The sequence below is a fragment of the Penicillium hispanicum genome (assembly GCF_028827665.1).
Source record: "Penicillium hispanicum strain IBT 35686 chromosome Unknown utg000007l_segment0_segment0, whole genome shotgun sequence".
Lineage (NCBI taxonomy): Eukaryota > Fungi > Ascomycota > Eurotiomycetes > Eurotiales > Aspergillaceae > Penicillium > Penicillium hispanicum.
In genome coordinates, this window is record NW_026623199.1 from 137,714 (window position 1) to 153,587 (window position 15,874).

The 15,874-nt window shown below is 53.9% G+C and overlaps 7 protein-coding genes across 7 annotated transcripts; 3 read left to right on the forward strand and 4 right to left on the reverse strand.

Moving 5' to 3' along the window:
- Nucleotides 1-76: 76 nt before the first annotated feature.
- Nucleotides 77-1,498, reverse strand: N7459_007831 (uncharacterized protein; the record flags this gene model as incomplete). The annotated part of the gene is made up of 1 exon (XM_056946999.1): nucleotides 77-1,498. The coding sequence occupies one exon, from the start codon at nucleotides 1,496-1,498 to the stop codon at nucleotides 77-79; it is 1,422 nt and encodes a 473-aa protein (XP_056796509.1).
- Nucleotides 1,499-1,707: 209 nt separating this feature from the next.
- N7459_007832 (F1F0 ATP synthase subunit delta) lies at nucleotides 1,708-2,568 on the reverse strand (the record flags this gene model as incomplete). Its single annotated transcript, XM_056947000.1, has 6 exons — nucleotides 1,708-1,740; nucleotides 1,810-1,899; nucleotides 1,963-2,051; nucleotides 2,148-2,278; nucleotides 2,342-2,364; nucleotides 2,437-2,568. 6 exons carry the CDS (start codon nucleotides 2,566-2,568, stop codon nucleotides 1,708-1,710), a joined length of 498 nt encoding a protein of 165 aa, XP_056796510.1.
- A 747-nt stretch (nucleotides 2,569-3,315) lies between these two features.
- N7459_007833 (60S ribosomal protein eL29) lies at nucleotides 3,316-3,997 on the forward strand. The gene is made up of 4 exons (XM_056947001.1): nucleotides 3,316-3,388; nucleotides 3,476-3,527; nucleotides 3,776-3,878; nucleotides 3,953-3,997. Exons 1-4 carry the CDS (start codon nucleotides 3,382-3,384, stop codon nucleotides 3,986-3,988), a joined length of 198 nt encoding a protein of 65 aa, XP_056796511.1. The 5' UTR covers nucleotides 3,316-3,381; the 3' UTR covers nucleotides 3,989-3,997.
- A 586-nt stretch (nucleotides 3,998-4,583) lies between these two features.
- N7459_007834 (uncharacterized protein) lies at nucleotides 4,584-6,204 on the reverse strand (the record flags this gene model as incomplete). The annotated part of the gene is made up of 2 exons (XM_056947002.1): nucleotides 4,584-5,842; nucleotides 5,946-6,204. The coding sequence occupies 2 exons, from the start codon at nucleotides 6,202-6,204 to the stop codon at nucleotides 4,584-4,586; spliced, it is 1,518 nt and encodes a 505-aa protein (XP_056796512.1).
- A 340-nt stretch (nucleotides 6,205-6,544) lies between these two features.
- On the reverse strand, nucleotides 6,545-7,990 carry N7459_007835 (NCBP3 domain-containing protein; the record flags this gene model as incomplete). Its single annotated transcript, XM_056947003.1, has 2 exons — nucleotides 6,545-7,801; nucleotides 7,871-7,990. 2 exons carry the CDS (start codon nucleotides 7,988-7,990, stop codon nucleotides 6,545-6,547), a joined length of 1,377 nt encoding a protein of 458 aa, XP_056796513.1.
- A 1,700-nt stretch (nucleotides 7,991-9,690) lies between these two features.
- Nucleotides 9,691-9,974, forward strand: N7459_007836 (uncharacterized protein; the record flags this gene model as incomplete). The annotated part of the gene is made up of 2 exons (XM_056947004.1): nucleotides 9,691-9,809; nucleotides 9,851-9,974. The coding sequence occupies 2 exons, from the start codon at nucleotides 9,691-9,693 to the stop codon at nucleotides 9,972-9,974; spliced, it is 243 nt and encodes an 80-aa protein (XP_056796514.1).
- Nucleotides 9,975-10,056: 82 nt separating this feature from the next.
- On the forward strand, nucleotides 10,057-11,144 carry N7459_007837 (uncharacterized protein; the record flags this gene model as incomplete). The annotated part of the gene is made up of 2 exons (XM_056947005.1): nucleotides 10,057-10,378; nucleotides 10,447-11,144. The coding sequence occupies 2 exons, from the start codon at nucleotides 10,057-10,059 to the stop codon at nucleotides 11,142-11,144; spliced, it is 1,020 nt and encodes a 339-aa protein (XP_056796515.1).
- Nucleotides 11,145-15,874: the final 4,730 nt, after the last annotated feature.

Sequence of the window (15,874 nt, forward strand, 5' to 3'; positions counted from 1 at the left end):
CGCATTTGCTTGAGGCCGATCAGCAGCCCAGATTAGGAGAGGTTGTATCAATGAAGCTTCATCGGCGCCAGGTGCTTTAGTTGGAGTTCCCATGAGTAGAGCTCGTGTGATAACTGATCTCCAACCCCGATAGCTTAGAGATCACGGAGATAAGTAAGAAAATGATCAGAGACCAGAGCGCTCCTGCTAATTCGAGGATTAGAATCCCCAGTCGCGAATGCAATACACGTTTCGTGGCTGAAATCATGGAAAAGGGAATTCGTAGAATGAATACAGGGACAGTAAGATTGATGCAAAGGAGCAACTCGCCAGTTGGGTGCCCATTGCGAGTCGTTTGCTTTACTTCAGTTGATGGTTGCGGCTGAGAGCTCATTGGGACGACTGTAGAGCTCATCCTGATTTGTAAGGAGCTTGACAATGGACAGGTAGCAATGGGTGGCTCGGGGTCTCGCATTCGGTGCAAAGAGAGGGAAAGCAAGGCGAGGTCATGTGTCTGGGGTTTTGCGACGTCTCTCATGTCATTGACGGCGCCGCTTACTACATCTCGAGTTTGATGTTGCATGGTGTTCTGCGCAGGCTTTGCAGGACTCTCGTCCCTACGGAATGGTATTTTGGAGAGAGACGCAAAGCGGATTTCTGGCTGGCGGTTCAAGGATCTTGCCATCAGTTGAGAAGGCTTGGGAGGACTGCGATACGGAGATATCCGCTGCTCCAGGGACCGGTTCGCGCCTTTCCATTTCTCAGCCTGTTTTCTCAGCCGGTACGAGGTGATATAGTCTTGCTTCCGTTCCACCGAGGGAAGAGGACGCTGAGGCGAGCGAGTTTGTCGGCGTGGGGGAGAATTCGGCGGTGTAAATCGAACAAATCTTGCAGAGCTAGCATCTTTGAACCCCTTGATGGGCGTTACATTGGCATTCTGGTGCCTGTCATTCGAAGTGGCAGTTGGGGAAACAGAACCTCGCTCGTCAGAGGCTGAGAAACGGCGTCTCGGGGTCTTGAAACGACCTTCACCGTCCCCAGAGAGGTACATCAGGCCACCAGCCTGTTGATCCTCGAAATAGAAATTCAATGGCTGGGATTCGGGGGCAGAGCTTGTCCGTAGATTTTCCGCATTGCGACGTCGACGCCCTTCGCTGGGGCTGTTTCCACCACTATTCGATGCTGGGGTGTTCTGCGGATTCAAAGTTTCTGTGGGCCCGTCCAAGATATGGTATTTGTCTAGAGCGACATCCAGCTCCAGGCGAGGGCATCGTCTTGGGCTTCCCCATTCGCGATGACGCACAGGACGAGCATCATTAGATGCGTGTTGGTCTTTCGGACTCATGCTGCGGTCAGGAGAATTGTCGTTGTCAAGGTTGTCGAGGGCGAGCGTGTCGTGCCGCGCGTCGTCAAACGCGAGTACAGATGCAAATGAAGGAGAGAGTAAACCATCTACCGGGGAGTCCGTCATGGTCACACGAGTATCAATGATGCCCAGTGGGGGTTTCATTGAGCGCATGGCTGGCAATATGTGGCGATTGACAAGTGGGAGAAGTGAAAAGTGAGTGTTGCAGCAAAACAGAATCAAGTGAGAGAAGATAGGGTCAGCGCTGGAGTGGAAGGTACGCCCCCGTCTACCAGGATGAGAAGGAACACCATCAAACAAAAGGAAGAATTGCTTTAATTCTACACGGTCAAGGGATCAAGTGCGCGAGTGGATATGTACATCTATTTGACATGAGCCTGCAGGGTCTCCAGAACCTGGTTCAAGAAGAAAAAGATGTTAGTAGGCGGTTGCAAGAGAAAGAAAACAAATTGCGAGATTCATACCTCCAGCTCAATCTTGGCCTCGGCAATATCCTGCTCGCTACCGCTGCCACCGGCAATCTTCTGAGCCTCGGTGATCTGAGCGCGGATGGCCTGTGTACCGCAAATCAATGATCAGTTTCACTCGTGCTGTCGCAAAAGAAGGGTTGGACGTACGTCGGCGCTGAACTCCTCCAGAGGGAAGCCCTCGACGGCGTTAATGCTCAGCTGAGAGTCGGGCTGAACAACAGCGAAGCCGCCGGAAACTATCACCCAAGCAAAAGCCATCGTTAGCCAATTTGCTCTCTCAATTTGTAGCCGACTCGCCATTGGTTTTCTAAGGCGCGATGGTCAGGACGTACGGAAGTACTGCTTGGTGGAGCCACCCTCCTCAACGATCTCAACGAGGCCGGGCTTGAGCTGCTCAATGGAAGGAACGTGGTTGGCGAGGACACCCATTTCACCGGAGGCGGCGGGGATGTTGACCTGGGTCCTGCGGTCGCGAAGGTTCGTCAGTATCTAGGGAGGCGCGGGCGCAAATGGGGAGATGACGCACACGCCAGTCGAGCGGTAGATAGTCTAGAATAAGATAAAGATGTAAGTCTGTGGTTCCGTGGGCCGGGAGGTCAGGTCCGAGTAGATCCAACATACCTGGTGAGGCAGAGTCAGGGACAGCTTGATCTTGTCGGAGACAGCCTCAGCGTATCCACGGCGCTGAATGGGAGCGCCGAGGAAAGAGGGACGAGCCCTCAGGGCAGAGCGAGCAAAGCGGAGGGAGCTCATTGTGCAATGGATGGGAGATGCAAAGGCTGGGGATATCCCTCTTGAAGGTTGCGTTGCAAAGGTCGAAGTTGGAGCCGGTTGTTCCCTAGTGGTTTGGATCACGTGATGGACCACTCGGGAGAACAGGCTGCGCTGTTGACTTATTTACAAGTTATTCTTTTTAGGTTCACCTCCTTGTTCTATATCATCCAGGAGAAGTGTTTGATTGGATTTGCTCTCTTTCTCACTCGCTAGTATACCTAGCATTTTTTTTTTCAGTTGTATATACTTCTTGTTCCGCACTCGTATAAGTATCGCTAGCTTGAGACCATTCAGGTTTTAATTCGATATTTCTTGTCCTTTTAAGCGTATAATTGGATTTTGACCTACCGAACATAGAATCTAATCATGTCACATTCCAGCGTGTAGGAAGAATCTAAATCACAGCAGGCGCTTCGAGCTTATACATGAACGTGTCACGTGTATAACAACAAGTCACGTGATAGAATCGTTCCTATTTTCCTCTAGCAGAGCACCAAGATGAGCCGAATCTATAATGAACGAAAGTGTGAGAGGCAGAGGATGGTAGTTCTAAGTCCGGTGGAATACACCGTGCTTCTCAACATGTATCCAACAGACATCGTCCCAAAAGTCTAGACTGCATAGATACCAGGCATAGTCCATACAAGAAACGTCCGTGCACGCCCACGGCGGTAAGCGAGATCCCACACAAACGGGACAAGCCCTAGCCGAGTCTCCATTTGGGTCGAATCCGGTGCTCTCCTCCTACTCTCACCATCCCGTCCACGTCAATCAGCGACAACATTCGTCAAGATGGCCAGTATGTTGCCCTGATTTTTTCGTCTGCCCTTTTCCGGTTGGCGGCTATGAAAACCGACCGATTACTGACTTTTCCCGCGCTCGACAGAGTCCAAGAACGCCTCGCAGCACCACAACAGCCAGAAGGCTCACCGTAACGGGTGCGTACACTCCTCTCATGAACACCGATCCCGATTATGAGCAATGTTTTATTTGGTTCCCAAACGACAATTTTCCGATATGAGGATGAGATGGTCAAGGCCCGACCGTTGTGATTGAACATGAGGTGTTTCCATATTTTGATGGCATCTGTTTCAGACAACTGGAGGCTTAAACCCCGTCTCTATCCTCATCGCCACACACCACGCATTCACGAGGTCGAAGTCGCTGATATCCACCCTTCCTACAGTATCAAGAAGCCCAAGACCAACCGTTACCCCTCCCTCCGTGGTGTTGACGCCAAGTTCCGCCGCAACCACCGTCACGCCCTGCACGGCACTGCCAAGGCTCTGGTACGTTGACTGCCCGCCAATCCACGGCCGACCAATCGATGCAGTCAGATCGAATGTAACTAACAACCACACAGAAGGAGCGCAAGGAGGGCAAGCGTGAGGTCGCATAAATTTGACGGATTCGACAATGGGAAAATGGAGAGAAACTTGAAGCGCGCAAGGATTCGGGATTACAATAACGTGCGATGATCAAAGAACGATCTGCTGTCTCGAATAGGCCTGGTTTCTGCTCGTTCCTTGCGCGCAGTCCGTCCGGGGTTGTTTGAAATACAGAAATCCAACAGGCTTAAATTCGATATTCACACAGCGGTGCCCATTCCAGAGAGGAATGAACCTCTCCACGTGTGTTCTTTTTCTTCCAACAGTCTTTTGTGGTCGAGCCCTTGGTCGGCGCATCTGGCTTGTTCTGCAAACTCGAGAGCAAAACCTCGATTCCCCCATTTACACGGCATATGTGTGTACAGCAACGTGCTTTTCTTTATGCGCGCCTGCTGAAGGATTTTTCTACGTGCCAAGAGCAAATCCCCTGCCCCCGTCTCTTATCAATCGCCTTTTCATGTCTCGACGACGAAACGGTGCATCGATGGACGGCTACATCCGTTCGTAAGCAGTAGACCTGGAGGTGACGCAGTTGCTGCCAAATTCCGGTGACCACGTCTCAAACCAATCACTACATACTTATAACTATGTACATGCGGAGTCATGTCATACTTTCCAGACAATCAACCGTTTATCAAACCCACCACTGATGACCCATTCCTCCTTCTTGACACCCCCACCTTCATATGGGATATCGGCATACCCAGCCCAGACAGTTCGTACTTTACACCCAGGCTCATGGCCGTCCTTGAGCATGGCAATCACCTTCCCGGTCATAGTCTCAATACCACGAACAACGCCATCGTCCCCATTCACCCAAACTCCCGATCCATCAGGTCGCCAGGCGACCTGCGGCGTTGAGTACGCTGTCTGTGGTGCAAAAGTATTCACTTGCATCAGGATAGCTGCGTCCTCGCGGTTCTGCAGTGCTAGAGCCTCAAGGGCCTGGGAGGCTTGTGTCACGGAGTCCGCCGAAGCTGCATTCGCCTCGCCCAAAGATTTAGTCGTCGGGAACAAGAGGCGAACTATGATCACTTTCATATGAGGTAGTGTCGAGGTAGCAACCGCCAACAGACCGGGATCATGTGGGCTGAGCGCCATATGTGCTGGAGAGAAAGCAACCCAGGCATTGGAATGAGGAGCCAGATTCTGTTTGCCGAGCAGACGGCACTCGGGGATGGCGTGTTGTGTCATAGTGCTGTGCTCATCCTGACCTGGGCGATAGTCTATCCGCGATTCCACCTTGTAGTAATAGATGTAGCTTGAGTCACGACGTGATACCAGCAGAAGCAGCTCGCCAGAATCGATATTCCGCACAAACAGCAGGGACTCTGGGTTCGTATTAGTTTTGATGCGTGCAACAGGCTCTCCAATCACTGGGGTGGGTGAGCCAGGCTCCTCGCTCGAAATCTCAATTCGATACAGGTAAACAGTTGCATCCCAACCGGCGGTGGCAACCCAGAACCAGGACGGTGAGCCGTGCTGGCCCTGCTCTTCATGGGCAGCTACCTTGACAGCATATTTCCCATGATCCTTTCTGCTGTCGAGGATGCGAGACCCGTGCTGTAGAAGCAGATGACCCGACATGTTGGTCATCAGGACATACCGGCCCCGGAAGATCGACACATATGAAAGCACCGGTGAGTCCGATACATCAGAGAAGGAAGTGCAAGAGGCATTTCCAGCTGTGGTTTGAAGCAGGTGTATCTGCCTATCGGCACCAGTGGAAACGATGAATGATGGTGGTGCAGATGCGCACGTCTCAGCATCAGTCTCGCTACCATGAGGCTTCTGCCACAGCTCAACCGATGCCGCCAGAAGATTTGACGAGGTTGGTGTGCTCACAATAGTGGGCTGCGATGGCGCTATGTCTCGGTCAGTCATCCCGGTTTTATACAGACTTTTGCCTTCTTTTGAAGAATGCTCAGATGCTCCGCGCAGCAGCCTTGGATTATGGCTTAAACTCACATGGAACTGTCCATAGGCCATTTTCTTTGGTGCTACTTCCATATCGCTCAAAGTTGACGCTGTGGTCAAACGCCTTCTTTTCCTCCAGCAAGGTTTGGATGCTCCAGTTATTGGTGTCGTCGCCCGAGACTTGCCCCACGTCCGCCGGAAGGCCTGCCTCCCGAATAAAGGCTTGGAGGGTCTCTGCATAGTGATTCGTCCGCAGGAAACGAGCGACCAAGGCGCTCGTTAGCGCATCTATCTGTGTAGAGGGGGCCATACGCAGTAAGTCGAAGCGGCGCGGTCAAATTTGAAGTGGTTGGGTTGGCGCCAGATTATGCGGCGGTATCGATATCCAGCAATCCAACGCTGCAGCAAATGGAAGACCACCATTACGGAACGGCCAGAACGGCAAAGGCATGGTTCAAAAATACATGGATTCATTATGTTTTCTGGGTTCTAAGGAGCAGATTTATATGTCGTTATGCAAGTTTTACCCGAGAAATCCTTCGCCTTCATTCACGTAAACGCCATATCGAACCACGCTCTCGATGGATCCCCTCTATGCGACAAAGTCGAAACGCCTAGCCTGCACTGTCCAAATCTTTGGGAAATTCCACTCAACCAAACATATCCTCCGCTCTCCGGCGACGACCTCCGCGTCCCTCCAGAGTATCGGAAAAGAGCTCCTTGCCGGCGTTGTTATTGTTATACTTGGATGGGAACAATTCACGGACAGATGCGCCCCGGCCCTTAATTGACATCCCAGTGGATGCACCCCGGATCGCAAAGCCTTGGTCCCCCTTGGCGGATCCTTGGATGCGGTTACCATCCCCCCCAGCAGAGTCGGGGAAGAGTTCGACGTGGCGATTCCGCTGGTCAGAACCGCCCTCGCCAAGTGGGACGGAAATCCTACGCCCTAAGAGATCCGCCGTCTCATCTGCGGCGTCAAAGGCATCTGACCGGCGGTGGTTACTTGTTTTGCTGGGGAACAGCTCCTTCTTGAGGTAGCTAGAAGTGGGCTTGTTCGGAAACAATTCACGAGTATTCGAATCATTCCCTCCACTTTTTGAGGGGAAAAGCTCCAGGCCTTCATTTCGACGACTCAGTCGTGGCGACCGCTCGCGGAACCGCCTGCGTGAGTCATGGCCTCGGTCGATACGATCGGCGTCATCAAGAGTGTCTCGACCAGGGGACGCACTGCGGTTGCGAAGTCGTCCGACTGTATTTTCTTCATCAGGGAACAAGTCCCGCGCGCCACGGCGTCTCCGGCCTCCCCGGCCGCGTTCCGAGTCAGAAAAGCTCTCAGGCTGGTCGTCGTACATATTGGCATCGAAGTGGTCGTCGTAGTCGCGGTCTCGTCGTCGACGCAGTTCCCGGTCGTCAAACCGACGTCGCCGATAGTCACCATCACTTGAATCACCTCCATGCCTTCTCCGGTCCGCAAGTTCCTGGCGCAGGCGCTCTCGGGGGTCGTGCTCGGGGTGCATGAGATAGAAGCGGCTCTTTTCGTAGGCACGCGGTTGTTTACGGTCCGTCTTGACGGCGGATCGCACTTGAAGGACGGAGTCGGGATGTGTGGACAGGAGCTTCGCCGATCGGAGACGAAGATATGGGAGGGCAGAGGCACCTTCCTCCTCGCTGACCTGGGTCAAAGCCGCCAGGGCCTGGAGGCCCACGTCAGCGGAGGAGTAGACGATGTTGGCGGAGGTGTCGTCAATCCATTCGACCCTGGAAGGCACCTCCTGATCGAAGTGACTAGTGGCGAATTGCTTGATGTTATCGGTCGTCATTTCGTCCACTCCGCGGACGTGGACTTTCTCGTACAGAGCCTCCTCACTGAGGGGGTCCACGGTGTCTTCTTGCATGGTCGCTTCCTGTAGGGCACACGAGCCAATGCGAGTTAGAATAGCACAATCACAAGCACATCAGCCGAGAGCACATACGGTCTGAACGGCCATCGCTTCGGGCTCAGGCTCGTGCTCGTGCTCCAGGCCTAGGTCGAGATCCATATCAATATCCATGGTGGCGTCCGCCCCATGAGAAGGTCCATTCGCAACTGCCATAGCTAGCAGCAATCGAGTCACAGCACACGTCTCGGAATGAGAGTAAACGATAGATCAGGGCGAAGTGACGGGGCTGGGCGAGGGTGAAAAACGTTGCTCGTCGAGCTTCCCGCGTCGTTCGGCCCGGTCGGGCTTAGCGTGTGTGGGGGACGAACGCGATCCCCAACGTCTCTCCTTTTACCGTAGCCCAGTCTCTCGACAGCTTTCTCGGCAAGATACCTGCGCCGCGATTGCCTCATATACCTTGTCCGTGTTTTCTCAAGACCACTGCTTTCGATGTCAGTCGTGTCCTGTCCACAAGATCGCAACCTCGTCGCCTAAGATCCTAGACATAAGCAACACAGCCCCAGTGGGGGGACCCAACGGCTGCGGCACTCAGCTTGCTCCCTACATCACGGCTGCTGAGGCTGAGAATGTCGGAATAGACGAACTATTCTTTGCTCCGGCTAGCCAGACCATCTGAAAGAAATCTGGCTATCATGGCTGGAGTTTGGGTCAGTTCTAGGCATTCTGCAGCAGCACTGCTAGAATCAGCTCAGCCCATTTAGGGGAAAATAGACGACAGAGTCATCCAGAGGGCCGACCACCGATCTACGAGGGCATCAAAAAGAGTCTAGCTCGGGCCATCGTAGGCAATTGAGGCGTCTGCCTTTTCAGCCTCAAGCGCGACGATCAGTTCGACGTCATCGTCGCTCGTGTCTGGGCTGATCGTTCTAAGCAGCCGTTCAGAACGAAAAGTCTTTACAAGATGAAGGCACAAGAGAGGCATACCACCCCTGTACCTAAATGTACTCCTTCATATTCTACACGGCTTCAATCTGGTTTAATTCTAACCTAAGTTATCACAGGTTTAGTGGCATATACAGTACTATGAACGAAGTTCAGTAAAGATAACCAGGTACCCCCAATCCCGCTACCAAGCGTTTCAAATGAGGCTTGCCAAGTCGGCTTGCAATGAGAAGTGGCTATGCAGGAATACTTTTTCTTGCAGGATGGCAGCCATTCCGTCATAATGGAGCCCGGTTTTTTAGTTCGAACCAGACGACCCCTCTTCAAGCCCTGCCATCCCATTCCAAAAGAACCAAGAGAAGAACACCAGTAACTGATAACCATGCTGCGCAACTCCCAAGAAAGTGAGAGGTCCTTCCGTTTCGCCGATCACTACCTCCGCATCCAATGCTGGGGCGAGAATGCCTTTCGCGTGCAAGCAACCAGGCTTCAGTCTCTACCTGAAGAGAACTGGGCCCTTCATTCAAGCCATGTCACAGGCAAGAAACCGTCGAAACTCCAGGTGGCCAGCACGCAAGCTTCACGAATGGCAAGATCAAAGCAACCGTCTGACAACTGGGAAAACTCATCGTCTACGACTCAAGTGCAAGAAGTTGCTTGAAGAATATACTCGTCCTCGACCACCTCCTCGTCATGCTACATCCTCCCCCATGGATATCGATACCCGAGAGCTGCGACCCATCCCCGGTGGAGACTACCACCTTACTATGCGGTTTGAATCGCTAGACCTAGAGGAGAAGGTTTTCGGAATGGGCTAGTATCAGCAGGCCAACTTGAACCTCAAAGGCAACGACCTGGGATTGGCGCACCACGGCTCCCAGTCGAGAGTTCCATTTGCAGTGTCATCGCGCGGATACGGATTCCTGTGAAATAACCCGGCAATCGGACGGGCCGTGCTAGGTACGAATATCATGAGCTTCGAGGCCTACTCGACATGCGCATTGGACTACTGGATCGTGGCTGGAGACTCCCCTGCAGAAATAGTGGAAGCATATGCAAAGGTGACGGGATGTGTTCCCATGATGCCGGAGTATGGCCTTGGGTTCTGCCAAAGCATGTTTCACTCCTCAGATCAGGAACAGCTAATCCACGTTGCTCGAGAGTATCGGCGTCCAATGTGCCACTTGATGTGATTGCCATTGATGCTTTTCATTGGAAACACAAGGGAAGCTGGAAGTTCGACTTGGTGCGTTAGCCGGATCCTGGTGAGTTTACCATGCGTCCAACCAAGATATCAAATGCGCTACGTTTTCTAACGATATTTCGATCTAGATGCCATGGTTAAGGAGCTCAGAGAGCTTAAGATAGAGCTTATGGTTTCTATCTGGCCAAAAGTCGAGGCCACATCCGAAGCTCTCCCCGAAATGCCCGAGGAGGAGCTTCTTGTCCGAAGTGACCGCGGACCGCAGGTAGCGATGCAGGATGATGACAACATCACCCATTTCGGTGCCACTCAATCAGAAGCGCGTGAGCTCATCTGGGGAATTGCCTTGGAGAATTATCATCACTCCGGTATCAAGGTCTTCTGCCTCGATGAGCCGGGCCCTGAATACGACGTGGATGTCTCCCACTACTCCACTGGCAGCTATCTCCGGACCGGTAACACCCTGCCAAAGGAATGTGCCCGAACATTCCACGATGGCCTAAATGCAATGGGAGTTGAAGAGGTTGTCAATTTGCAGCCGAGCGCATGGGCTGGGAGCAAAGATACGGCGTCCTGGTCCGGGACGGCGACAGCGCATCGTCATGGGGCTCATTCCGGAATCAGGTGGCTGCTGGTCTGAACATGGGCCCCGCGGGCATCCCCTGGTGGACGACACACATCGGTGGAGTTCACGGTGGTAACCCAAACGACCCAGAATTCAGGGAGTTGTTCACCCGCTGGTTTCAATGGGGTGCCTTTTGCCCGGTGATGCGACTGCACAGAGACCGCAAGCCCAGACTTTCCGGGGCAAGTAATGAGATTTGGGCGTATGGCGAAGAGGTGTACGAAATCTGCAAGAGATACATTGAGATCCGTGAAGAGCTGCGCGACTACGCTGGAGACTTGATGAGAGAAGCTCATGAGAAGGGGACGCCTGTGATGCGAACGCTGTTCTACGAGTTTCCCTGGGACTCGAAGACATGGGACATTGCAACGCAGTACATGTTCGGATCTCGCTATCTGATTTCACCCATCGTGGAACCGGGCCAGCGCAAAATCACCGTCTATCTCCCTGCTGGTGCTTACTGGACGCTGTGGGGCAAGTCAAGCGTGCCACAGGAAGGCATCCCGAAGATATACCAAGGCGGAACTACCGCCGAGGTGGACTGTCCGATTGAGACAATGCCCCTGTTCTACCGCGTGAGTATGGGTGAGCACTGAGCAGGTCGCACGAGTATTTCCTCTAATTTCGCATCCTACGTACCGTCAATTTGGCCGATTGTAATGCTGTCGTTCATACAGAAGTTGTAATCCAGCATACTCCATCTCACGCAATACAATGTGTCGCAATCCCGCACGACCAGCAGCATCAGAGTTTAGATATATGCAGAGTGGCGAACAGGCCCCGGTGTCTGGAATTCTATGCATCACCCGCAGGGCCAGTTTCAGCTTCTCAAGACACACAGACACGCGCACCGCACACGCGTTAGTGCAATGTGTGTCACTACATATCGCCCCCAGCCCACTAGATCAATGACAAATTCCCTCGACCAGTTACTATCGACCAAGACACTGCGCCAAACGATGAGATCGAGGCGCAACTCCCGGCCATGGCAATCGCCGATCATGACGCCCTACCTGTCCCAATCGGTGCAAGCGAGATCCGAGATCGAGATTCAAAGGTAAATGATGGCCTCTCTAGGCCCACCCTGGGCGTGCCAGATGATGCATCGAGTGCCGAGGGCACCAATACAAGTGCCTGTATAGGTAGGTATATCTCTGCCGATACGGGAGGATATCAGCTCTCAGACAGCCACGATGGCACCCGTACCCAGTATCCGGCATCTGCGGCTGCAACGGATGGCGCATAGCACTTTCCGGGGTGGCTGCACAGGACAGCGACAGGCATGAGTGGGTGGTAAGGGGAAGGAGGGACAAGGCGTGGTTTGAGACACGCCGAGGGGCCGTCAAAACTTGCGTCCTCGTTTCTGGCTGCAGGTTCCCAGAAGCAGGCCACATGGTGCAACCCAGGTATCCGTGGACCTGGTCCTAAACAGAGGAATCAATCCGGTTCTGATTCCAGTCTCTCAATGCACCCGAGTCCACCATCCGTGCAGGCATTGCAACATGCAACGCGCAACACCCTCTGGGCAAATCAGCGGCTTACGATCCCGCACCCGAAAAGACAAGACGAGAGAAAAAAAGCAACAACGGCAAGCCCGTCAAACCTAAACGCCCTTGGAGCCTTGCATCTGCTGATCTTCTGATCGCCTGATCGGCCCCCGGTCCACCTTCTCACATGCATCCCTTGCGTCAACGCCCTCGTTGCTGCCTCGGCACACCGGCCTTGTTCCCGGGAAACCACCCGTTCCACGAGCCCAGGGATTCGCAAGTTATCCAACTGCTGTTGTTCCATGTGCGGTGTCATCTTTTCCACTCGCATGCCAGCTGTGATCATGGTGGGGAGGTTCGCGTTCGGCTGTGCTGCGATCTCACTGGAGTGGCTTGCAGAGGCGGGCGCCACTCGCGATAGTTGGCGTTGGATCCCATCCAGTAGAGCCGTCGAGAGCGATGAAGGCTCGTGTGGTTCAATTTCCTTCGTCTTTATAAGTTACACATGGATTCGTATCTTTCTAGACTTGGAAGGTTCCCAGGGTGGTGATCGTGATCCGTGCAAGAGTTGCGATACCAACCTTGGAAGGCACATATATATCTATGTTTGTCGTACAGGGAACGGGTGGATATGAGATGGACTAGGGGAGGTTGGAGGGGTGAAACATGGGAAAAAGAAATATGAACGTGTTCCGGGCAGAATGAGGTTCCCATTTGGTAGTAGCCAGTCTCACTCACTCCAGCATCACCAGTGCTGTCCGTGGATGACTCCCTCGATGCTAGCTAGATCAATCCATCACCATGCCCTAAGCAGGAGCCCTACAGCTAGTCCCCATCGGGCCATATCACGTGGATAGTGCTACATTCGTTCTACACAGTAGAAGCTTGGTGTTGTTTGATCTTGGTATGGTATAGTTAACGCCTCAGCGGGCGGTGATAGCAACATAGTCAACGGCGCTTTTCCGGGGAAGAATGCCTCAAAAATGCGCCCTACGTCAACAACACCCATTCGTCAGCATTACACCTCCTTATGCCGTGAACCGACTGGCTTGTACTCGACAAGGCTCGGTAGTTTCCGACTACGAGTCAGGAGCGCACTCTCGAGCCCAAATAGGCAGACGAGCACCTCACCCCCCCGGGTAATGCTGGACCACCCCTGTACCATACCCTAGGTAGGTAGGTGTCGTTGCAGCCCCCAGTCTCTTCGGTTTCCGGTCTCCCCTGCGGCTCAACGGGGCCTGAGCCTGGCCCCCCGGTCTGGTCTCGCGATCATACCCTCTTGTGACCTACGAGATTCCTCCTTCCCACTGGGTATTGCGCACCCGTATGAAGCATACCTCGTCCTTGTTCGGTAGGGTACGAGTTACCCATACCGTATAGACGGGACGGTCGGGGGCACTAGTCTAGATCGAGGCGTGGCCGGCTAGAATGGCGATGACACTTGCCGTGCCACTCCGCACCCTCTCCACCTTGTCCACCGTCGCTACTGAAAGGTGGGACGGACCTCTGTACAGACGCAAGTACAACGCTGGAGGTACTGAACCGAGGAAGGTAGAGGGGAAACCGGAGCAGAGAAGAAGAAAAAAAGCAAAAAGAAAATAATGATCAGCCCCCATAATCCTTCTGGGCACTTACCGGGAGGTGCAAAGTTACTTTTCCAACGGCTCGAGGGCCCGTTCTCTCGCGGTGCATGGACAGGATCTGGACAATTTCTGTACCAATGCGGCCGTGTACAGATTCTAAGGACAACGGAAGGGTTGGGCACGACACCGCAGCCTGGAGCACCACTGGACGAGGGCGTCGAAAAGACCCAGGAGCGATGCGTTCCTCTGCGCTGGGACGTTCGTCTGGGAACTCCGATTGAGTTTGGACCGGGGAGATAGGGTTGGGCCGGCAGCGACAGCGCACCGTGGTTGGCCGAAGAGAGGGCGAACCCACATCGATGGGCGCGCTGGATTTCCCAGACGAGCGAGAGTGGCTTTGACAACTCGCTCTTGCCGGGCGTTCTCAGTCGGGCGGCGGTGATGGATGCGTGGCGAGTAGTATGCAGTGCGCTCTTCGCGTGGTGCTGTTAGACCCGTACCTTAGGTGGGTATATCTTCGATCATCCTTGTGCTGTGACGGGTCCCCGTTGCACTTGGTCTGGATTGTCCGCCACACGGATGCGCAGAAGGGAGGTCGAGGAGGGGCGTCAGCGACGATGGTTCGTGGGACCGCTGTCAAACCCGTCTAGCGAGTCGAGAGCCAGTCAGGAGCCGTCGAGCGCGACGGTGACCAGCTCCAGCGGGGGGCAAGCTGGCCCGTTCTTCATCGACGAGAGTCCAGAACTGACAGACTGTCCACCTGGGCCCCCTCTTTCTGCTCTGGGTTTTTCTCGCGCGGTAAGGATGGCGGTCAGTCAGGGAACGCCTTGCTTTGTATCGGAGTCTGTCCGGCGTGGAGAGAGTGGAGGAGGGGAGGCCGTACGCGGGCTGGTTTAGGGAAGGGACGTATAGGCCAATTCCCGAATACGACGAGAGGTGCATGATGACGGGGATCGATGCCAGGAAGAGAGTCAGAGAACCAAAAAAACGGCTTCAACGGGAGGATCCATGCAACCCCTCCTAAATCCGCCAATCACCCGGTTGAGCCATGATTCAGATGGGTTAGGAAGTATTGTACGACGGGGTGAGGATGATGAATAAATGATACGAACGAGGCAGGGACGGGGGTCGCGCCTCGTTCCCGACCACGGACACAGTAGTGGTACAGGATAGAAGGATTCATCATCATAATGGCGCTGTTCCTATACACCCGGCAGTTTCAGGATGGAACAATCCCAGCATTTGTCGATGCCAAATTAGTCACCGGATCGGGAACCATATGGTCCCCGACATCTGAAGTCCGAGAGTGACGGGCCAATCAACAGCCGGCATCGGTGCTGAGAATGGCAATTTCAAAACACGCTCCTCCTGCGATGTCGATTGCCATTGCGACCTCTCGATACCTGTCCGACACCGTGTGCCTCACCACGTGACCCGGCGCCACGCAGGCCCGACAGTCAGGAAGCAGCGGCTGCGCGGCCGTTCGATCCCACTTTATTTTCCTCAGCTGGATTGGTGCTGTTCAAGTCTACGTCAGATCGTCTCCCCCATTTCGAACAAGAATAACCCATAATGAACAAAGAACATCAAACAAAGGTTCCATCGTGTTGGTTCACGGAAATCATTCCCCCGCGGGCCATTGGCTTTGGTACCGTTCTAGGGGACGACCACAGCTCTAGCCGGTGATGTTTATACAAAGAGTCCGGCGCTTGAGTTCGCGCGCGAGAGAGATTTCAACGCGCACGGGCGCGATCAACGGTGATCCCTGTCACTCAACAGGGATGAATCTCAAATACTGAACAGCGGCTTCTGATTGGCGCCGTCGAACCTGACAGGTCACAATCTCGGGTCTACCCTAGTCGATGTTGCATCCCAGGAGGACGGGTTCGTCTGGGCTGCAACGGCTTTTGGCTTCCCAGAGGGACGGGAATCCGATCGGTCCACACACACACACGTTCGTCATCTCGCCCACATGGGCTGGTCTCCTCGAGGCACCCATGCTTTGGTGTGGGAAAAGTAACCCGCCCCTCGCGAACAACTGCTGGGACAAGCTCCCCTGCGTCTACGACTCGACTAGCAGTCGGGAACTCTGCAATCGGGATTCACTGGTTTCCACCATTCACGATCCCCACACGAAAGTCCAGCTGCTGGAGAACGACCCGTCGGGAATAGATTAACTATCGTCGACAATAAAGGGATCGAAAGGCCTGTCGATACCCGTAGCGCATCCTTGCCCGAACCAGCAGTCCCGGATCC